This window comes from Poromitra crassiceps, assembly GCF_964638095.1.
Source record: "Poromitra crassiceps genome assembly, chromosome: 8".
Lineage (NCBI taxonomy): Eukaryota > Metazoa > Chordata > Actinopteri > Beryciformes > Melamphaidae > Poromitra > Poromitra crassiceps.
Genome location: NC_139629.1, coordinates 35,402,652 through 35,425,737, shown reverse-complemented (window position 1 = coordinate 35,425,737; position 23,086 = coordinate 35,402,652). Strand labels below are relative to the sequence as shown.

General features: G+C 43.0%; 1 protein-coding gene across 2 annotated transcripts in view; it reads left to right on the top strand.

Annotated features, from left to right (window-relative positions):
• col2a1a (collagen, type II, alpha 1a) overlaps positions 1 to 23,086 on the top strand; it is a 41,128-nt gene that overhangs the window by 11,634 nt on the left and 6,408 nt on the right. For both annotated transcript variants that reach the window (XM_083641539.1, XM_083641538.1), the window contains exons 7-40: positions 377 to 454; positions 863 to 907; positions 1,791 to 1,844; positions 5,056 to 5,109; positions 9,447 to 9,500; positions 9,594 to 9,647; positions 9,748 to 9,801; positions 10,018 to 10,062; positions 10,177 to 10,230; positions 10,407 to 10,451; positions 10,603 to 10,656; positions 11,676 to 11,774; positions 11,899 to 11,943; positions 12,060 to 12,158; positions 12,338 to 12,391; positions 12,526 to 12,633; positions 12,726 to 12,779; positions 16,104 to 16,202; positions 16,405 to 16,458; positions 17,291 to 17,389; positions 17,768 to 17,821; positions 17,935 to 17,988; positions 18,431 to 18,484; positions 18,904 to 18,957; positions 19,716 to 19,760; positions 20,008 to 20,106; positions 20,570 to 20,677; positions 20,847 to 20,900; positions 21,092 to 21,145; positions 21,310 to 21,363; positions 22,043 to 22,096; positions 22,211 to 22,318; positions 22,540 to 22,593; positions 22,953 to 23,006. In XM_083641539.1, the coding sequence (XP_083497665.1) occupies positions 377 to 454; positions 863 to 907; positions 1,791 to 1,844; positions 5,056 to 5,109; positions 9,447 to 9,500; positions 9,594 to 9,647; positions 9,748 to 9,801; positions 10,018 to 10,062; positions 10,177 to 10,230; positions 10,407 to 10,451; positions 10,603 to 10,656; positions 11,676 to 11,774; positions 11,899 to 11,943; positions 12,060 to 12,158; positions 12,338 to 12,391; positions 12,526 to 12,633; positions 12,726 to 12,779; positions 16,104 to 16,202; positions 16,405 to 16,458; positions 17,291 to 17,389; positions 17,768 to 17,821; positions 17,935 to 17,988; positions 18,431 to 18,484; positions 18,904 to 18,957; positions 19,716 to 19,760; positions 20,008 to 20,106; positions 20,570 to 20,677; positions 20,847 to 20,900; positions 21,092 to 21,145; positions 21,310 to 21,363; positions 22,043 to 22,096; positions 22,211 to 22,318; positions 22,540 to 22,593; positions 22,953 to 23,006 (2,202 nt within the window). The remainder of the gene's footprint in view (positions 1 to 376; positions 455 to 862; positions 908 to 1,790; positions 1,845 to 5,055; positions 5,110 to 9,446; positions 9,501 to 9,593; positions 9,648 to 9,747; positions 9,802 to 10,017; positions 10,063 to 10,176; positions 10,231 to 10,406; positions 10,452 to 10,602; positions 10,657 to 11,675; positions 11,775 to 11,898; positions 11,944 to 12,059; positions 12,159 to 12,337; positions 12,392 to 12,525; positions 12,634 to 12,725; positions 12,780 to 16,103; positions 16,203 to 16,404; positions 16,459 to 17,290; positions 17,390 to 17,767; positions 17,822 to 17,934; positions 17,989 to 18,430; positions 18,485 to 18,903; positions 18,958 to 19,715; positions 19,761 to 20,007; positions 20,107 to 20,569; positions 20,678 to 20,846; positions 20,901 to 21,091; positions 21,146 to 21,309; positions 21,364 to 22,042; positions 22,097 to 22,210; positions 22,319 to 22,539; positions 22,594 to 22,952; positions 23,007 to 23,086) is intronic.

Here is a 23,086-nt window from a genome sequence, read left to right as displayed (position 1 = left end):
TCTCTCTGTCTGTCTGTCTGTCTGTCTCTCTGTCTGTCTGTCTGTCTGTCTGTCTGTCTGTCTGTCTGTCTGTCTATCTGTCTGACTGTCTGTCTGTCTGACTGTCTCTCTGTCTGTCTGTCTGTCTGTCTGTCTGTCTGACTGTCTGTCTGTCTGACTGTCTCTCTGTCTGTCTGTCTGTCTGTCTGTCTGTCTGTCTGTCTGTCTGTCTGTCTGTCTGTCTGTCTGTCTGTCTGTCTGTCTGACTGTCTCTCTGTCTGTCTGTCTGTCTCTCTGTCTGTCTGTCTGTCTGTCTGTCTGTCTGTCTGTCTGTCTGTCTGTCTGTCTGTCTGTCTGTCTGACTGTCTCTCTGTCTATCTGTCTGGTGTGTTTACAGAACTTTGCTGCTCAGATGGCTGGTGGATTTGATGAGAAGGCTGGAGGCGCTCAGATGGGAGTGATGCAAGGACCAATGGTGAGACCTGTGACCTGTAGGGGGAGACAAACTGATTCACAGCACTGTCACAGTGCCATGACCTCGTTATTGACATTTTGCTTGGCTGAGAGTGACTGCTGAACAAAATAAATTACTCTGCCAAATATAGATTTGACTTTACAGTGATGGTTGCAACACTGCCACCTAGTGGCCAATTATTGGTTGGTTTTACTCCGTGACACTGTGATAGAAATCTCACTCACTGAAATCCTCTGAACACTGAATGGAGTCCATGTTACATTTAATATCAAGATGATTGACAGTGAATGATGAATTATTCATTTAAATTATACGTATTTGACAATTTTGTCTCATTGTGTGGTAAAAAATAAATGCTAGTTATACTGTACTACTGTACTAACTCTGTGTCTTGTGTTTCTGTCACAGGGCCCTATGGGCCCCCGCGGCCCCCCCGGCCCCAGTGGAGCTCCTGTAAGTAATAATAATAATAATAATAAACTTTATTTATATAGCACTTTTCAAAACACAGTTACAAGGTGCTTTACAATAGCAGACAGGATTCTGCACTAACAGTGGGATCAATACTCTGACAGACATGCTTTAAAATGAATGCCTTTTTCAATGAGCAGCTGTTTTGATTAAAAAATATATATAATATTTTATTTGACAATTTTAGCTGTTTTGATATTACATGAACTTTGAATGATAGGTCACAACTGACTTAGTCACATGTCTGTGCCTCAGGAGGTAGAGTGGGTCGTCCACTAATCACAAGCTTAGTGGTTCGATCCCCGGCTCCTCCAGTCAGCATGCCAAAGTGTCCTTGGGCAAGATGCTGAACCCCAAATTGCTCCCGGTGGTTGTGCCAGCACCCTGCATGGTAGCTTGCCGCCATTAGTGTGTGAGATGTAAGCATTATTGTAACGCGCTTTGAGTGGTCACATAGTAGACTAGAAAAGCGCTATATACAGTAAATGCATTGGATTTACCATTTCCATTTACCTAATTCAATGGATGCTGAAAACTTTGATGCTCAATATCTCAGAACGTTCCTGAAGGCACTGGCAGACAGAACCTCCTAATTTTAAGCTCGTGAAATTTGTAAGAATGTCTGCTTATGTCAAATATTCTTGTACTTTTATTGAATTTGGTACTTTTCATAAGCCTCATTTATAGTTTCTGTAGACAATAATGTCCACTGGTGATTATGATGCTTTGTGATCCTTCACAAGCTCTAAATCATAATGAGATTAGTCATTATGATTGGTTAGCTCATATGAGAATTTGCTGGTATTTGTTTGCATAAAAAAAAAAAAAAATCCAAATACATTGCTCTATTCCACCTCTATTCTAGGGCCCACAAGGTTTCCAAGGTAACCCCGGAGAGACTGGAGAGCCTGGTGCTGCTGTAAGTATTACTGTAATAACTATCCCAGAATGCATTTTTGTGTTTTATGGATTGCCATGTAGACTGTATACATGACATTTAATGGCAAAGTTTAGCGTTCACCAACTATGGAAGCCTCGAACTGCCGTGCTTGCAATTATTTAATGCCGTTATCTTGTGGCTTAATTTCTCTCGTTTGAGAAAACAAGACAATTTCTCGTGAGAACGAGATCAATTCTCACGAGAAAATTACTTGTTTTCTCGAGTGGAGAACTCGAAATGGGTGCCTGGTTCATTTGATCACAACTTTCAGCCTTCTCCTTAACCCATTGATACCTGATGCAGCATTTGCGTGTATATCCCTCATTTGTGTGTGTATCCCTTTAAGACCGTGTGACGCGGTTCGCGGTCTTAAAGGGATACACACACAAATGCTGCATCAAGGTATCAATGGGTTAAATTATGAACAACATATGAACAAGACAAACAAACAGGCTCAGACACAGGAAACAAAAGGGGGAAAAAGATACAAGAGAAAAAATATATATATTATTGACATTCAGTATTACGTCGTGCTACCAGTCACGTAAGGTATTGAGGTATTGAGCCCGGGATCCTACACAGGGGGTCCATGAGAAACCAGCCCGGCGAATCACCCGTCACCCCCAACCTCAACGAGGTAGGCCGGAAACGGGTCCCAAATAGCCGAGAATTTCCCAAGTGAGTCGGTCCTCAGGGAACCTACGTCTCTCCATCCGTATAACAGAGGTCATATCCGTCAGCCACAATTGAAAAGAGGGTGAGGAGGGGGACTTCCATTCCTTCAGGATGAGTTTCTCGGCAACAGTTGTCCCCTGTGTCAGAGACTGCTGTACAGCTTGCAGGGAAGTTTGGAAAGCTCTGCTAATTAATGCACTTTGATCATATACAGTCTATGACTATGATGCACGCTTTGAATGAATGAGGAAATAGCCTGGTGCTGTCAAATCTGTATCCGTCCATAGTGCATTGTGATTGGCTAGTTATTACAAACCGCTTCTGTTGTGGCCGTGAGCTCATGTGCATGAGCATTTTCATATGCACGAGCTCAGAGCTGGATAGGGAAACCTGAAATTCACAGAAGCAGCTGTTACCTGCGTCGTGGGATCGTTTAACATGATTGCGATTGTCTGGTCAAGTCAATCCAGATCAAGGGAACAGATCCTGCATCTGTTTCTCGATTCCTAGTACAGGCCCCTGATCTCTGATAAACATTCTAAGTAATAAGAGGAAACGTCAAATTTGTTTTCTTGTTATAACGGGTTTATTATGTCGTTATCGAGATAACAAAGCTTGTTTTTTTTAGATAACGAGATAATTGATCCTTCCTAAGTCCCGCGACTTTTTGCTCTGTGCTCCAATAAGCTCTTTTCACAGCAGCCATTTTGAGGTCTCAAAAGGCAAACAGTTGTAACCAATTAACATGAATGATAGTTCCACTCTATACCATGGCTTAATGCCAACTGATAAACCATACAGATTCTTTATGTAAGATACTAATCGTTGCTGTCGGGCGGCAACCTATATCCAAAAAAGCAATTTTTCACAAGGAAGAAAAAAGATTCATATTTTAACATAGCAATAACAAACATCAATAACCAGTAATGTAACATCTTTGGCTGGTCCAAAGTACCCGAAATGTTCACAGGTTATTTTTGGCTACCCACTAAATCCATTTATGAAATAAAAAGAAAATTGCCAAATTTGGAGATACAAGGTTTCCCCCAAAGACAGCGACGAAATGTGGGAGCAGAGATGTGGTATTCAAGTAAAAAGGAGTATGTACATTTATTAAGACTGGACAAGATTCAAAAGTAGTAAAAGATGAATCATTTCTTATAGAACACAGATCATGATCAAACTGGATGATGTGAAATATGGGAATACGACTTTAAAATGTCCAAACTGCACAGGAAGCAGGGGATTAGCAAGAGCAAGGGCACATGCGAGAATAGCGTGATCCTCCCACGTGCTACATCCTGCCCAGTGAAGCTCCCCGCTGTCATGTGAAAAGAAGCGGCTGGCAACTGCGCATGTGTTGGAGGAAGCATGGTGCTAGTCTAATATGGCTCTCCCCAGATCGGCAGAGGGTGGAGCAGCGACCGGGGCAGCAGGAAGAAATTGGCCAAGTACAATTGGGGAGAAAATGGGGGGGGAATCAGAAAGAAAAAAAATAGGGGCCTAAAGACCAGGGGCCGGTTGCACAAAGCACCTTAAGTTAAGATTTTCCTTAGAGTCTGAGTTAAGGTGTCCATAAAATAAAATCGGTTTCACAAAACACGCTTAAATCTTGTGCTTATGTTTTCCTTAAAATGTTTAACCTTAGGTAGAAGATTGTTTTGTGCAAGCAATTTTATTTTATGGACACCTTAACTCGGACTTTAAGGAAAATCTTAACTTAAGAAGATGAAATGCTCACTTACCCAATGCAGGTAGCATGGGAATGTTTGACACCTTGTTTGGAGCTAGACCCAGGAGCCTACACAGTAGCTTGTCTCTAGACTCTAGAGTCCTCTAGAGTCTAGAGGACAACAGCAATGCATGTGGCCAAAGAGGAGCCTACCCAGTAGCCTGCCTGGAGCGGAAAACACACTTGTGCGTCTTGCCGGCGGCAGCTGGTCCTATATACGCGAACGTCAGCTTGACGAGGGGTCGCAGGGGAGTCCCCAGCAAAATGAGTAAATGCTGTAATTTCACTAGGATTTCAATGACTAGAAGTTAGCCCAAGGAGAGAACGTAGTGCACATACTTGGTAATAGCTTTCACTCTCTCCTGTTATCTCTCCATCTACATTATATTATACTTGCGCTGTTTCGCGTCAGCTGCGTCGAGTCACACTTTCGAGGAGCTGCGCCGCATTCGGCGAGGCAGGAGTTAGGATCGGTTAGGATCGGTCAATTAACTTGTGATCTCATGATAACGGCATAAAAACATTATTGCAAGCATGGCTATTCTCGGCTTCCGTACACCAACAGCACCTACCTTTATCATCAAAAATAGCACTTCTTATCATAAGCCTATATCTAAGTTAATTTTGGCTTAAAATATTCAGCTTTGATGCTGATACTGCAACTATTGTACAGATCTGTTTTCTGTTTTAAATTGGTCCAATCCTATCTGGCTGCCTAATGTCTGTATATGGAGCAAGTGGATAAATGTCCCTACTGATTTGTCTTCCTTTGTCTGATAACAGGGACCCTTGGGACCTCGCGGACCACCTGGACCATCTGGAAAACCAGGAAGTGATGTAAGTGTCGTGGCCTCATCTACAAACTGACTAGATCAGGGGTTTTCAAAGTGGGGCCTCCCCAGACGGGCTCCAAGCAGTTTCAGGGGAGGCCCAGTGAATGGAAGTGAAAGAATATGACATTAGTTATCAAAAGGAGATCACATCGAGTATCTGTGTTTTGGTGGTTTGGTTAAAGAGATAGTTCAGAGATACAGTAGTTTTGTGGAATTTGAGTTGTTCCACTTTCCCACAGTCAGAAACAAATAAATGCCATCAGACAGACCTTGTTGACTGTCTATGGGGTCAAATCATATATTCACGATCCCATAGGCATCCAGACTTTGTCTAGGGGGAGGCCCACAGTCTCAGACTTTGAAAAGCCCTGGACTAGATACTTCCGGGATGCGCCAAACAGTCACATGTCTGAAACACAAGGCTGCAGGAAACCACACACACACAAGCACAAATCTGAGATAGAGTCCTCTGCCCAACAGTAGCAGGTCAGGGTCAAAGGTCAAAATAAATATATATGAACAAACAAATGTAAAGCATTTCCTAAAAACATGTTGACTGCCACAACACACCCATGTCATTTAGTTCTCCCCATTATTTGACACTGATATTAGAGTCAGTCTGTGTCTATCTCTTCATCTAACCGACTGCCCATTTATTATAAAGCCTGAAATGTGTGTGTACAGTACAAACACATTATGTCATATGTGCCACCAGGGGGCACTGTCTATCTCCCAACAACATTCATAAACACCCCAAAACAGACTGCATGCATGGCCTCCCACCACAGTACAATTCAATCAGGAGAGACTAGGATGAATGTTCGAATGAAAAGCTTCATTCATCACATGAAACAAGATGTCAACTTTGGCGTAGGCTCCATGGAGGAGCTCCTCCCATTCGTGAAGTTAGGAGTCCATCTGGGATAGATGTAGGAATCAGGACTGCTGAGTTCCTCTGGAACCTGGATATTTGCGGTGATGGGGTGGTGGCTGAGGTGGAAGGAGTGCTGACAAACCCTACTCGAGTACAAGTATTGTTATGTAGAAGGAATCTCTTGCGCTTCAGCTCCTCCACAGAGGGAGGTCGCTGCTCTCAGAACAGCTTCAGCTCCTCCACAGAGGGAGGTCTCTGCTCTCAGAACAGCTTCAGCCCCTCCACAGAGGGAGGTGACTGCTCTCAAAACAGCATCAGCCCCTCCACAGAATCAGAATCAGAATCACTTTTATTGCCACAGTATGCAAGTTACATACGAGGAATTTGTCTTAGTGTCTGTATACAGCGTAGCGGTCACATCAATATACAGAGATAAGAAGTAGGAAGATAACTAAAGACAATCACAAAGTTGCAAGTGCAATCAAATCGAGTAAATATATACAATATGTACATGAGTGGTGAAGTGTTCTGTGGACGATAAATATGAATTCACGTTGGATTTACATGAGATTTACAGACTGAGTTAAATAGACGTTAAATAGGTAGTGGATTTACATGAATTTACAGTCGGAGTCGGAGCAGGGAGGTCGCTGCTCTCAGAACAGGACAAAATACAGGAAACAGTTCAATGGGCCACTTCAAAGTGACTGAACCCAAAGAGAGGACTGGGGGACATGATGTCACTGCTAAGTAGCAGATATGGGGACTTGAGACTTGGTGACTTGGTGACTTGGCCACGAGTCGACTTGAGTCCCTGTTTTGATGACTTGCGACTTGACTTGACAAAAAATAAATTACTTGAGACTTACTTGGACTTGGAAGTTAAAGACTTGGCTTGACTTGAGACGTGATGACTTGTTTGTGTTCATCAGTTTAAATATTAAATATAAAATATTCAGATGTTCAACCTTGTCAAGTGTCTGTGTAAAGTTATCCGGTATGCGATGACTCACTCATGCTCCTCCTTATAGTATTGTCATGATTGGATGACTCTGACTCTGATTGGATGCTCCTCCTTATAGCATTGTTATGATTGGATGAGTGGCTGTCAATCACACTCCTCTCACTGAGGAGAAGGCACGTATGTTAGTAGTTAGTTACAGTAGTTAAGTACAAAGTTATTTGACTTTTGTTTGATTACATTTATTTAATTATAATACAAATTCTATTAATTGTCATACTCTTTGAACAGGTTAGATACATTGGCCAATAATATCACTATTAGACTAATGCCTTGTCTTTTTTCTTTATAAAGGAAGGTAAGACTGCAGTATTTGGCGGGAAGTGACTCGACTTGACTTGACTTGACTTGACTTGACAAAACCTGTGACTTGACTTGACTTGCCCAAAACAAAATAACTTGGGACTTGCTTGAGACTTGGACCAAATGACTTAGGAATTACTTGAGACTTGGATCGAAGTGACTTGGTCCCATGTCTGGTAAGTAGATTTAAGGTACAAAGACGTTTCGACGCACACAGCGTCTTCCTCAGAGTCAAACCGTAAAGGCAAATATTCAAACCGTTTAAATAGTCTCCAATATAGATTATAGCTTCTCATTGGTTACAAGGTAGTGGGAGGCGATCAATCAATAAGCCAATAAATACCATGACATCACTCATAGAAAGAAGTAGTAAAAGATAAAGTGGGAGGTACTATATTAAAGCAGCACTTAGCTTCGGAAGTGTCAAAACATCAGTGTTTGCACCTGATTAAATCTACGGTACTTAGCAATGAAATCATGTGATCCAGTCCTCTGTTTGTGTTCAGTCACTTTGAAGTGGCCTATTGAACTGTTTCCAATAAAAGTACAAATTACTAGTTCAGGAAATTACTCGAGTAAAAAGTTGCCTTTCTAAGTACTCAAGTACAGTGAAAGTACATTTGCTTTACTTTAAAAATATTTAATATTTTAATTAGCTACTACTCTAATTGGAGAGTTGTGTGTGTGTGTGTCTGTCCATTGTTGCAGGGCGCACCGCTGCTCTGATCGTTCATGCCTCACGTGAATCTGGGGGGCGCTACAGCGACATATTACGTATTTTATGCCGTCACACTCACATAGATATTGTGACATCATCAGTAATGTCACAATGGCTCGAGTGACATCACTGGATCATTACAAATGTATGGATCATCTACACCTGTCTAATTCGATTGGCCAGTCTTGAGCGGCGATTTAATTTCATTGGCCACTGCACTAACGAGCCACCAGTTTGGGCGCCCTAAATGTGGAAGTGATTCTGGACCTGTTCGCAAGCAGTCCCGATGCTAGTCTCGCAGTAGCCAGCCATAGATAGATATCTACGTCTGGTGCACAGTTCTTGAAAAATGGTTAAGGACAGCCCCCTGTGGCCATGTTCACACTACAGGCAAATCCGATTTGCTGCTAAAGTTATTAATCATCATTATCTTGATTGGTTTCCCAAATCTAATTTGGGAGTGTGTCCGCACTGCCACGAAACTGATTTGGGCAAGTGTTCAAGTCGGATCTGTGTGTCCAGACCTCCATATGTGGTTTGGGACAAGTGACACAAATCAGACTTGGAGCGTCCAGACTCATAAAACCAATCTGGATAGAATCATGAATAGGTCATTAAAGTTCCCAAATCAGATTTGGCCTCCTAGTCTGAACATGGCCTAAGACCCAAACAAAATGTGTGACAGGCATATGAATTGACCAACCACAGACTTCCTTATTTGCGTGACACAACTCGTGGGCGGTACATTTCGAATGATGCACCAATGCACGCAGAGAGCCGGACTTCCGCCATGATACTATTGGAGCCACGGGAATTCCTCTGGCAAAACCCGGAAATGCGGACTTGTGATTCGCTGTCGCTGGAAGCGTGCTAACATAGGATGTTGGGTCTGACCACGTGAGACTATCCCAATGCTACCGTGCTGTTTTCATAGTGCCATCTGAGATCTGAATTTACTCATTTACTCAATTTGCATTTAAAAGTAGTGAAGTAGAATATTATTTAAATTACTCTAGTAATTTAAGTAATACGAGTAAGAGTAAAAGTATAGCAGTATAAGTACTACTTGTACTTGAGTACTTGTACTTTGTGACTTTACACCTCTGGAGGGTGGAGGGATGAAGGTAAGCACAGCAACTGGAATGCTAGCAGCATACAGCATAGATCTGAGAGAGGGGCAATAGCATAGCATGACATGTACTGTATACTGTATACTCCCGTCACTTACGATTGGCTCTTTGAAAAAGAGGAACCGTGTCCACCAACTCTGATTGGCTAAAGAGAAAGCATGAATGAATGAATGATAAGGTTCAATCTTACCTGATTGAAATTGCGTAAATACTTCACTACAGTGCAGCTACACCTTCTCATGCAGCTGATGATCTGCTGTGTGATAACACGTGATTGTTCCTTGTTTGTTTGCAGGGTGAGGCTGGCAAACCTGGAAAAGCTGGTGAGCGCGGACCTGCCGGGCCTCAGGTGAGCCAACCAATCATCTCCATTCTTTAATATTGGTGCATGAAATCGTGCTCAAACCAGTGCTTCATTCCCAGAGTTGTGCCTTTATTTCAGGGAGCTCGTGGATTCCCCGGAACTCCTGGTCTTCCTGGAATCAAAGGACACAGAGTAAGTGTTTCTCTCATCATCTCCACACAAGTAGCTGCTCCTAATTGACTGATGCATGAGTCCTTAATTAGTGTTTTGTTGTTTCTCTGCCTCCTTGTAGGGTCATCCTGGTCTGGATGGAGCCAAGGGAGAGAATGGTCTTGCTGGAGCCAAAGTAAGACCATCGCCTATCAATCATATTCTCTTCAGTGTCAAATATCACATTTTCATATGTTTAGTCCTGATGTAACTATCTGCTCCAAGCTTCAGTCCATAGGTCTCTTCCACAGACTCCAGGCTTCCATTGTATAGCCAATAGGCATAACTCAAGTTTAGGTCAAACCATTGTTATAACCTGAGACTAACCTATTCTGATCTCTCTCCTCTTTAGGGAGAGGGTGGCAGTCCCGGAGAGAATGGTGCCCCCGGACCCATGGTACATTTTCATAAAACACTGAGAGATAATGGATGTATGAATTCATGTTATATTATTTCATCATGAACTGATGGAGTTCTGCCTTCATCTGCGTATTTGTGTTTCCTGTCATAGGGTCCACGTGGTCTGCCTGGCGAGAGAGGACGTCCCGGAGCCGCTGGATCTGCTGTAAGTAACGGCCTGAATATCTGCTTCAATCAGCTGAGGAGTGCTCAGTATTTTCTGTATAGTTTGCTGTACACTGTGTTTTGCAAGTTGGCATAGTTTGGACAGTTATAATTTCATGGTCTCTTCACTGTGAATGGTGAACCGGTGGACCCATTCTTGTCTTGTCTTGTTCTCAGGGTGCCCGTGGAAATGATGGCTTGCCCGGTCCTGCTGGTCCTAATGTACGTACCAAACTTCCCTCAATACTCCCAATATACTGTTTCACAACAAGCATTTTATATTTCTATTTCACGTGATATTGTCATTGGACGATACCACAAGCAGGAAGTGATGAGATGCTAACCCTAACCTGGGAACTGTTCCTTCCTACAGGGACCTGTCGGCCCTGCTGGAGCTCCCGGTTTCCCAGGATCTCCAGGATCCAAGGTTTGCACAATTCAGATGATTCTCCTCCATGTCTTTTCCACCACAGACTCAGTGTGTTGAAGTAGAGCCATTCAAGCTGCGTGAGTGTCACTCGAATCTATTGACCACTTGTGGTGCTCAGCATCTTCGTGTTCTGCCTCACCACACCTTGTGGTGCTCAGCATCTTCATGTTCTGCCTCACCTTGGTGCTCAGCATCTTTGTGTTCTGCCTCACCACGCAGTGGATTCTTCGTATGGGACTCTCTAAAAGATGAGCCTCATATAATCCTCTTAGAGTCACTTGTATCATCTGTTTCTTTCAGTCTGTATACACACAATCATATCGTATCACATCACATGCTAGTGTTGAAAAGTTGAAAACATTACAAATGCTTTATTTAATTCCATAACTTCAAAAATCAGTAGCATTTTATACAATTTACATCATAATCAGTTTCACAAAAAAGAAAAAGTTTCATAAAGATTTGATTGACTATCTTGCAATGAGAATTTAAGATTAATTTAGATACGTTTGTCTTACATTTCAAAAAGCCTATAAGAACAGACAAATGGCTGCAGAATCACTATCGTGCACTCGTACGGGTCCGTTGTGCCTTATGGTTCTTGGTCTGTTTTGTTTTGCCATAAGCATCGACACAATACAGCGGTATCAGGCTTTTTTATTTAACCTTTATTCAACCAGGCAAGTCATTAAGAACAAATTCTTATTTACAATGACGACCTGGCAAAAGGCAAAGCCTCTTGAGTGAGAGGGGTAAAGTAAAACTTAAAAAGAAAATTTAAAAATAATTTAAAAAGACAAAGGCACACTTCAAAACATGTACAACAACCTAGATACTTACGTCACACACGTCACAATACGTGGTATTGTGTGTACAGCTGTCTGATGACAGCTGTACAGTCACACTTACTGCACTTGGCCACTCATCTGGAGTGTGTGTATTAGTTCAGCAGCTTACTGTAATGAGATGTATTTCCTCCTTCTGTTAAGCATATTAAATACCTTGTGTCCTGTCAGGGAGAGGCCGGCCCTACTGGTGCCCGTGGATCAGAGGGCGCACAGGGACCCCGCGGAGAGGCTGGCACCCCAGGATCTCCAGGACCCGCCGGAGCATCTGTACGCATCTCCATATCTCCATATAGTATCCATTGGTATTTTGTCATAGGACCATTTCATTCATGCCACTAGCTCTGTTGGTCCACGTTCATGTTCTGTTTCTTCTCTGCCATTGTCCCTATAGGGTAACCCCGGTACTGATGGTATCCCTGGCTCTAAAGGATCTGCTGTAAGTACATCATCTCAACTTGCAGTCCTGCAATATCTTCTCTTGCTATTATGATTGATAATAGTAATTGTGTTTTACTTGATTCTCAAGTCCGTCTGTCTCTCTCTCCCCTGCAGGGTGGTGCTGGTATTGCTGGCGCTCCTGGGTTCCCAGGCCCCCGCGGACCACCTGGACCTCAGGGCGCAACAGGACCTCTTGGGCCCAAGGGACAGTCCGTAAGTCACTGGGGAATCATCTGAACATCTGGGAAGCCATGATACTGTACTTTTCTTGTAATCCCAATTGATTCAGTCAGTGATAGGGTGATATGTGAATTGATATATGTACATAATTATTTTTTAAATATTGTTATGGTTATTTCTTGTCATGACCATCATCTCCTTTCCTTGCTTAGGGAGACCCTGGTATTCCTGGATTCAAAGGAGAAGCTGGACCCAAGGGAGAGCTTGTGAGTTGCTCAGTTGCTACTTGATTTCAGTGATTATTGACAATGTAACAAACGTGTCCTAATCACTCTGAGACATAGTTTCCAAACGGACTTAGACTATAGGCGAATTAAACTTATATTTCTTAATCTTCCAGGGCCCTGCTGGTCCTCTAGGTGCCCCCGGCCCCGCTGGTGAGGAGGGAAAGAGAGGAGCCAGAGGAGAGCCTGGTTCTGCTGGACCACTCGGACCTCCTGGAGAGAGAGTGAGTAATCTGACAATAATATTGGGAAATAATAACATTATGAATACATTGTTGTTATTGTATGCAGAATTTAATTGTTTGATTGTTTCCAGGGAGCTCCTGGTAACCGTGGTTTCCCCGGACAAGATGGTCTTGCTGGTGCTAAGGTGGGTCTTCAGATCAGAACTAATTTCAGCTCCTACACATCACCAACACGTTACTTTACCAGTCAGAACTCATGTCAGCTCCTACACATCACCAACACGTTACTTTACCAGTCAGAACTCATGTCAGCTCCTACACATCACTTACCCATTACTTTACCAGTCAGAACTCATGTCAGCTCCTACACATCACTAACATTACTTTACCAGTCAGAACTCATTTCAGCTCCTACACATCACCAACATTACTTTACCAGTCAGAACTCATGTCAGCTCCTACACATCACTTACACATTACTTTACCAGTCAGAACTCATGTCAGCTCCTACACATCATTTACACATTACTTTACCAGTCAGAACTCATGTCAGCTCCTACACATCACTTACACATTACTTTACCAGTCAGAACTCATGTCAGCTCCTACACATCACCAACATTACTTTACCAGTCAGAACTCATGTCAGCTCCTACACATCACCAACACGTTTCTTTACCAGTCAGAACTCATGTCAGCTCCTACACATCACTTACACATTACTTTACCAGTCAGAACTCATGTCAGCTCCTCCACATCACTAACATTACTTTACCAGTCACACTTTTCTTGCCTGATGAAGACCTATACGGTCGAAACGTTGTATTGTATTTATTGAAAGGGTTGAAATAAACCTGGGAACATCAACCAGTGTGCGGACATTCCATCTTTTCAGCTCCTACACATCACCAACACATTACTTTACCAGTCAGAACTCATTTCAGCTCCTACACATCACCTAGACATTACTTTACCAGTCAGAACGCATGTCAGCTCCTACACATCACTAACATTACTTTACCAGTCAGAACTCATTTCAGCTCCTACACATCACTAACATTACTTTACCAGTGAGAACTCATGTCAGCCCCTACACATCACCAACATTACTTTACCAGTCAGAACTCATTTCAGCTCCTACACATCACTAACATTACTTTACCAGTCAGAACTCATTTCAGCTCCTACACATCACTAACATTACTTTACCAGTCAGAACTCATGTCAGCTCCTACACATCACTAACATTACTTTACCAGTCAGAACTCATTTCAGCTCCTACACATCACTAACATTACTTTACCAGTCGGAACTCATGTCAGCTCCTACACATCACCAACACATTACTTTACCAGTCAGAACTCATGTCAGCTCCTACACATCACCAATATTACTTTACCAGTCAGAACTCATGTCAGCTCCTACACATCACCAACATTACTTTACCAGTCAGAACTCATGTTAGCTCCTACACATCACCAACATTACTTTACCAGTCAGAACTCATGTCAGCTCCTACACATCACCAACATTACTTTACCAGTCAGAACTCATTTCAGCTCCTACACATCACTTACACATTACTTTACCAGTCAGAACTCATGTCAGCTCCTACACATCACCAACATTACTTTACCAGTCAGAACTCATGTCAGCAGCTCCTACACATCACCAACACATTACTTTACCAGTCAGAACTCATTTCAGCTCCTACACATCACCTACACATTACTTTACCAGTCAGAACGCATGTCAGCTCCTACACATCACTAACATTACTTTACCAGTCAGAACTCATTTCAGCTCCTACACATCACTAACATTACTTTACCAGTCAGAACTCATGTCAGCCCCTACACATCACCAACATTACTTTACCAGTCAGAACTCATTTCAGCTCCTACACATCACTAACATTACTTTACCAGTCAGAACTCATTTCAGCTCCTACACATCACTAACATTACTTTACCAGTCAGAACTCATGTCAGCTCCTACACATCACTAACATTACTTTACCAGTCAGAACTCATTTCAGCTCCTACACATCACTAACATTACTTTACCAGTCAGAACTCATGTCAGCTCCTACACATCACCAACACATTACTTTACCAGTCAGAACTCATGTGAGCTCCTACACATCACCAATATTACTTTACCAGTCAGAACTCATGTCAGCTCCTACACATCACCAACATTACTTTACCAGTCAGAACTCATGTTAGCTCCTACACATCACCAACATTACTTTACCAGTCAGAACTCATGTCAGCTCCTACACATCACCAACATTACTTTACCAGTCAGAACTCATTTCAGCTCCTACACATCACGTACACATTACTTTACCAGTCAGAACTCATGTCAGCTCCTACACATCACCAACATTACTTTACCAGTCAGAACTCATGTCAGCAGCTCCTACACATCACCAACACATTACTTTACCAGTCAGAACTCATGTCAGCTCCTACACATCACTATCATTACTTTACCAGTCAGAACTCATGTCAGCTCCTACACATCACTTACACATTACTTTACCAGTCAGAACTCATTTCAGCTCCTACACATCACCAACACATTACTTTACCAGTCAGAACTCATGTCAGCTCCTACACATCACCAACACATTACTTTACCAGTCAGAACTCATGTCAGCTCCTACACATCACTAACATTACTTTACCAGTCAGAACTCATTTCAGCTCCTACACATCACTAACATTACTTTACCAGTCAGAACTCGTTTCAGCCCCTACACATCACCGACACATTACTTTACCAGTCAGAACTCATGTCAGCTCCTACACATCACCGACACATTACTTTACCAGTCAGAACTCATGTCAGCTCCTACACATCACCAACACGTTTCTTTACCAGTCAGAACTCATTTCAGCTCCTACACATCACCAACATTACTTTACCAGTCAGAACTCATGTCAGCTCCTACACATCACCAACATTACTTTACCAGTCAGAACTCATGTCAGCTCCTACACATCACTAACATTACTTTACCAGTCAGAACTCATTTCAGCTCCTACACATCACTTACACATTACTTTACCAGTCAGACCTCATGTCAGCTCCTACACATCACAACTCATTTCAGCTCCTACACATCACCTACACATTACTTTACTAGTCAGAACTCATTTCAGCCCCTACACATCACCTACACATTACTTTACCAGTCAGAACTTATTTCAGCTCCTACACATCACTAACATTACTTTACCAGTCAGAACTCATGTCAGCCCCTACACATCACCGACACATTACTTTACCAGTCAGAACTCATTTCAGCCCCTACACATCAATTACACATTACTTTACCAGTCAGAACTCATGTCAGCCCCTACACATCACCGACACATTACCTTACCAGTCAGAACTCATTTCAGCTCCTACACATCACCGACACATTACTTTACCAGCATTTCTATGAGATTCCATTCCTGGCAGTTGTTATGATGTATGACGCTGTATGTTTTCTGCAGGGTGCCCCTGGTGACCGTGGTGTTCCTGGTCTTGCTGGCGCTAAGGGAAGCACTGGAGACCCAGGTCGCACAGGAGAGTCTGGTCTCCCTGGAGCCAGAGTGAGTACCGTTCCCCTGCTCATTACCAGGCCAGAAAGCGTCTGTAGTGTATAAAAAGTCACCAGAGGGATATTTAGTATGGTTTGTTTGATTGATTTAAACATCATGTATAATAATTGGCTTCCACAGAATTATGTACATTGTCAAGAGCCTCCTATGTACTGAGTGATGCTCACAGTCTGTATATGTGTGGCTGTTATAGGGTCTCACTGGTCGTCCCGGAGATGCTGGTCCCCAAGGCAAAGTTGGCGCCTCTGTAAGTACAACTCTAATCCTTAGCTCTTGCTTCCACTTCAACACTGACTTAATACAAAACAATGTTCTATTTTTATTCATTTCCAAGCAAAAAAACATATTCAATGACACCATTCGCTAAAGCAGCACTGCAGAGCACAATACAAAATGTTACAGCAACACGCTGTAGCATTGCCTAGCATTTCATTTAGACTCCATTCATGCTGCAGCCGGAGCAATCTAGTAAGAGAGTGGCGCCAGCGGAGGTCCAAAATGCGTGACTCAGTAGCCAATGAATAGCCAGGAAGGGCGGCTCGCGCTACGTTTGAATGGTAAAATAAAATTGATAATTTACAATTTGATTCTTTAGACGTCTGACCCTTTCAAAGTACATCACAAACGGTCCATTTTGCTGCAACTCGACAGCGCTGCTTAATCCAGAACCTTACTTCCGGGAACTTTTGTGAGGTAAAAAAAAACTGGTCCATTGGCGTGAACGGAGATGTCGCAACTCTTCTATTATACGGCTCTGGCTGCAGCTTTCGCCAGCCTATTCACATGAGAGCAACACAATCACAATGCTTTCTGTCTGAGGTGGAAGCAGTGTCACCAGAGGCAAACGCAGCAATTTAGAGTCAAGAAGAAGAGTGACACATTGCATGCTCATCATTTTCGCAGGCATCATGACTGAGCACAGACTAGTTTCCTCTCCCAACTCGGGAGCTGTCCTCTGGGTTCAGGTGCTGATGTTGTGTCTGTGACAGGAAGCTGTCCTCTGGGTTCAGGTGCTGATGTTGTGTCTGTGACAGGAAGCTGTCCTCTGGATTCAGGTGCTGATGTTGTGTCTGTGACAGGGTGCCGCTGGTGAGGACGGTCGCCCCGGCCCACCCGGTCCGATGGGAGCGCGTGGACAGCCAGGAGTGATGGGATTCCCCGGACCAAAGGGAGCCAATGTAAGTGTGTCTCCGGGTTTTTGGACAATCTAGAACTTCTTGAGTTCGGAAAGCCGGGGGCATCTTCACCGTTACACACGGAAATACAACATGTTTGCACAACATAATGAAAACATGATCATATACAGTGGAAATACATACACATGTCTAGACCTATCAAAATGGCCAAATTTCATGACTGTCTATTCACCTTATGTTCCAAGCCAGTTACTTCCTATTGTGTTTACACTTCCTGTGACAGTACAGTACTAGTGAGCAGGTAAAACAGAGACGGTGTTTTGAACAGGAAGTCATAACACAACTGGGTCAAGTGGGCGGGGCTACATAAGGTGAATAGCCATGCAGCACTTGATAACTAACAGGGTTTTGTTTCAACAGGGTGAGCCTGGCAAGACAGGAGAGAAGGGTCTTCTCGGTCGCACTGGTTTGAGAGTAAGTATATTTTCTCCCTCAAATCAATTCCATGAACCTTGACACATGAATTCATCTTTTCTTCTGTCACATGTTCCACATTTTAAATGCCTTCCATGTCTCTCTGTGAACAGGGTCTGTCTGGAAAAGATGGTGAGACCGGAGCTTCTGGACCTCCCGGCCCTGCTGTGAGTATTTCATTCATGATTACCACACTAAAAGCTATCCTTATAATACCAGGCATCCCAGGACAATACAATACAGCTGCAGCTCAGGAGGTAGAGCGGGTCGTCCACTAATCACTTTGGATAAAAGAGGTCGGTGGTTCAATCCCCGCCCTCCTCCAGTCTGCATGTTGAAGTGTCCTTGGGCAAGATACTGAACCCCAAGTTGCTCCCGATGATGTGCCAGCACCCTGCGTGGTAGCTTGCCGCCATCGGTGTACATTCACCCATTCTGTGTGAATGGGTGAATGTACCTACTGATTGTAAAGCACTTTATACATGTAGGCTATTTGCCACAATATCATCATTACGGTCACTGACTTTTGCTTACCTTCAGCTGAGAGTTGACAGGACTCTTTAATTTGCCTTCCTGGGTTGATCACCTGTGTTTGTCTCTCTCCCCTAGGGACCTGTTGGAGAGAGAGGAGAGCAAGGACAGCCTGGACCTTCTGGTTTCCAGGTGAGATGACTTTCGTGTTAAACCCCAGATACATCTGTCCTAAAAGAAAGCCAATATAAGTCCATAACATCCATAACAACCAAACCCCAAAACTCACATTCCTTGTGCCAGTGCTAAATCAGTGACAATGACAGCCAGTTTTTCCCAGTCACAAGCGTGTATTTCCATATAGAATGGTAGCACCACTATAAGGCGTGTACTAGATATATTCAGATGGTAAACCTACCGTATATACATTCAAGCATGAAGGAAACAACAGGAGGAAAGAAACATCTCATCAACATCACTTTGAACATTATAGAGTGCTTGTCGGCCGACCATGCAGAGTTGTTTATTTCAGAACACATCAGGCCTATAAGCAATGACTCAATCTGCCTTTAAGGATATCATGTAACTCATTGCTTCTTGTTGTTGATCAGGGTCTGCCTGGACCTTCTGGACCCCCAGGAGAGGGAGGAAAGCCTGGTGACCAGGTGAGCATCTACTCTGTCCCACTTTCACGTGTTTTATGCAAATCAATTGATGGGTTTTTAGATTGATCTTTGATTAAAGGTAATAATCAGATATTCAAAAAGCATCATTTGATATATTCAGTCTGGTTTTTACAACTAGAAGATACTTGGAGAGTGTAAATCTCCACCAGTGACGATTAATTCTCCAACTTTCTGTTACACCAAAGACATACTTATCAGTTACATTCTCTGTGTAATTGATGTGTTGACCCTACTCTTGGGATTTGGAATCAAGTCTCGTATCTCTTGTTCCTTGGCCCAAGGCCTACCGGTTCATCGAATTCCATGTCATTCTGTTGATAAATTAGGGTTATACAAGACTAGAAATATTGTGCATCTTTTTGGCAAGGATAATAATGAATGATGATGATAATAATGATTGTAAAACACAATCCATGATTGCAGTTAGTATGATCTTCTGTGTGAGATGTTGTCGCCTCACTAATTGCTTCGATTATACCATAAGCTATTGGATTAAAGTAATTTTCCAGTGTGAAAATTACTGTCTGAGCTGTTGATACAAAGACTGACAGTACCTGTCATATAAAAACCCATTGATGATGTTATCAAAAATCAATTCAAAACTTATTTTCATCTACAAGTCATGATTTTCAAGGACATTTATGAATAGATGGTCTAATGAATTAATTAAAGACTGTACCTTTAATGGATCTAATGTAAAGGCAGGTTAGTAGCTAACTTTCTTTTTTCCTCTGTAGGGTGTTCCTGGAGAGGGTGGAGCTGCAGGTGCTACTGGACCCAGAGTGAGTTTCCATGTCCAGGGTTCTTCTCTTTTTAAAGCCATGCAATCATTTCAAAATCCAAATGACTGCACACATATAGCAAATTATAACATTTAAATACCATCTTCTTTACACAATACATACTCTATATCATTCCTTTTGCAGCCTTTTATACAGCAACACATGCAATGACTCATTGTCATCATGAGGCATTAGCTACCACTTCCTGTTTCCCCTGGTCATTTCCTGTGTGTTTGCTTCCTGTCAGGGTGAGCGTGGTTTCCCTGGTGAGAGGGGTGGTTCTGGACCTCAGGGTCTTCAGGGACCTCGCGGTGTACCTGGAACTCCCGGAACTGATGGACCCAAGGTGAGTGGACACCTTTTGACAGGTTTCACCTCCATTAGAGTTATTGATCATTTGTTATTGTCTTTGTCATGGGCCAATAAGTATCCTCTGTATCTGGCTGTACAGCATCTCTTCCACAGGTGTTTAAGTTAGGCCGGAGATATACTCGCTTTTAACTACACGTCCGATGGCTGCCTCGTGTATCCTGCATCCATTTGGAGCGTACGCGTATCGTTAATTTCTGAGGACTTGCACAACCAACGCCCCAAACGGGCGCAGGATACGCACACAAACGCATATACTGTATCTCCGGCCATATTCGCCAGGTCCCAAGTGCAGTTTGACAGAACTTAGTATACTAGATGTTAGGTTGTGATTCCAGAAGAACATATTATCTCCTACCGAGGAGATAATAACATCTCCATAATGTAAACAGCATTGGTCCCTCCCGTACTAACCCAGTCGGCTCCTTCCTCTCCACCAGGGAGCCATTGGACCAGCTGGTTCTCCCGGATCCCAGGGACCGCCCGGCCTGCAGGGCATGCCAGGAGAGAGAGGAGCGGGTGGCATCTCCGGAGCCAAGGGAGACAGAGTGAGTAACAGATTCTCCCCACAGCTGTTTTAACGGTGCACTTTCATATCGTCCTTTACGATCTCTTTCACAAGTGAAACGGTTGTATGTAGTATGTACTATCTTAATATGGAACACTTAAAGGAGCAAAATGGCTGACACACATGCTGACTTCCTCTTTGTCCAACAGGGTGACAACGGAGAGAAGGGACCCGAGGGAGCTGCTGGAAAGGACGGTGGTAGAGTGAGTTCAAAATCTATATTATTATATTATTTATTATTTATTTATTATTATTATTATTATTTATTATTATTATATTATTTTCTTGTTCTTTCAATATTGTCAGAGAGTGATGCTTCATTCATTCCTTCATTTGATCACTCTATCTCTATATTTTTCTCTTCTTTCTCCATCTACGCTGTCTTCCTACTCAGGGTTTGACTGGTCCCATTGGTCCTCCTGGCCCAGCTGGACCCAACGGTGCCAAGGTAAGAGGGACATTGTCACCCTTTTGAGGTTTATAGGGATAATTTGACCATTTTTGCTTTTTAGATCGTTTGAATATTGGAGCCCATTTTGCTTAGTACTGTAATATACATTCATGCTCTGTGTGTATTTGGTTGGTTTGACTAACAGTCTCTTTCTCTCCCAGGGTGAGACTGGAGCTTCTGGACCTACTGGTGCTGGTGGTGCTCGTGGTGCTCCTGTAAGTTAGTCCCCCCCTATGTCCATTTCTTGTTATATGCCGACTTTGCAAAACTTTGATAAGTGATTTATTCGATATGATAGAGCAGTATATCTCAGCCAGTGTGAGTCTCAGACTGAGCTCAGGTTTGCCTTCAGATTTGGTTAAAATTCAAGAGAGTGGAGGCAAAGTGAAACACAGGATTCATTTCCTCGTGACAATTCTACCAGTTGACAGAAGATCACACATATTTCCTCACTTTCTGTGATACTTCCAAACAATTAATAAGTTGGTGTGCCGGGCGGGCTTTTGTGTTTCTCCAAAGTGTATCACAGTTCTGAGAAAGTGTGGAGAAACACTGCCGTAGATAGAATCATGTCTTTAATAAACTGGTCTAATCCACTCTGAAAAATAGACTTTTACCAGACAGAGAGATAATAAAAAAACAACAACATTGGGGATCGAATCCTCAACCTCAGGACAGACACTCAAGTCATTCCTCCACCAGTGAAATGGACTAATTGCTCAGTGCTTTGTCACTGAGCAGTTGCAGAGGATCGTAGACATTGTTTCCCTAACAGGCGTTTCTCTTACTATAGTTATATAACATAGGTTGTTTATATAAAGAACATGCATACATTATCTACACATCTCAGTCTAAGCTTGTATTTAAACCTCAGTGTCTTCTGTCCTCTTGCAGGGTGACCGTGGGGAGAATGGGCCTCCTGGACCTGCTGGCTTTGCCGGACCTCCTGTAAGTGAAATCACCTCAATACCGTTCCAATGAAGCAAAGGTCAGATATTGAATCTGTGGTAGGCTACTACTGTTCAGTGTTGGTCATTATTACAATTCTCTTTATATCCTCAGGGTGCAGATGGTCAGCCTGGTGCCAAGGGAGAGATTGGTGAGGGTGGACAGAAGGGAGATTCTGGTGCTCCTGGACCACAGGGACCCTCTGGGGCCCCTGGACCTGTGGTGCGTAGTGATACTTAACCTTGGCCCAAAACATGTCGTTTTTTTATTTGATTTTTTTTTTACATTTTTAGAGATGCGAAGGTCAAATCGTACCCTTTGCTGCACACGTTTCTGAAGTGCTTAAAACACACCTGGGTCTTAAAACACACCTGGGTCTTAAAACACACCTGGGTCTCATATGAACAACATGATTAACTGTTTGCTGTTTGTCTCTTTTTCAGGGACCCACTGGTGTTACTGGAACCAAAGGAGCCCGCGGTGCTCAGGGAGCTCCTGTAAGCACCTCCTCTTTTTGATTGATCACATGAACAACCCGGCACAGATGACGTACATTGAACACATGTATAGATTATACAGCAGGTCAATGGAGTCTGACATGGCTAGATTCTGTTTATTCAAAAAGCCAGATAGATCATTTCATTAAGTGCAGTTTATTCACATACAGTAGAGGGAGAGAAGCTGTTTAGACTTTAGGCCAGCCCAAAACAGTATGAAATGCACGAGTCCTTTCTCGTAACTTCATCTCTTAACATCCTTATAATATAGTAACGGGTACAGTAACAGAGTTAACAGGTGGATATATCAGATAGCTCAGTTGTGTTTATGTTGAATTAACTCTTACTGTCATTTGTAGGGTGCTACCGGTTTCCCTGGTGCTGCTGGAAGAGTTGGAACTCCTGGTCCCAATGTGAGTATCTAATCATGAACACAAAAATGACAACTTTACTATAAAAGGCGGCCCGGTTCCGCTCCGTTCCGTGGCGCACT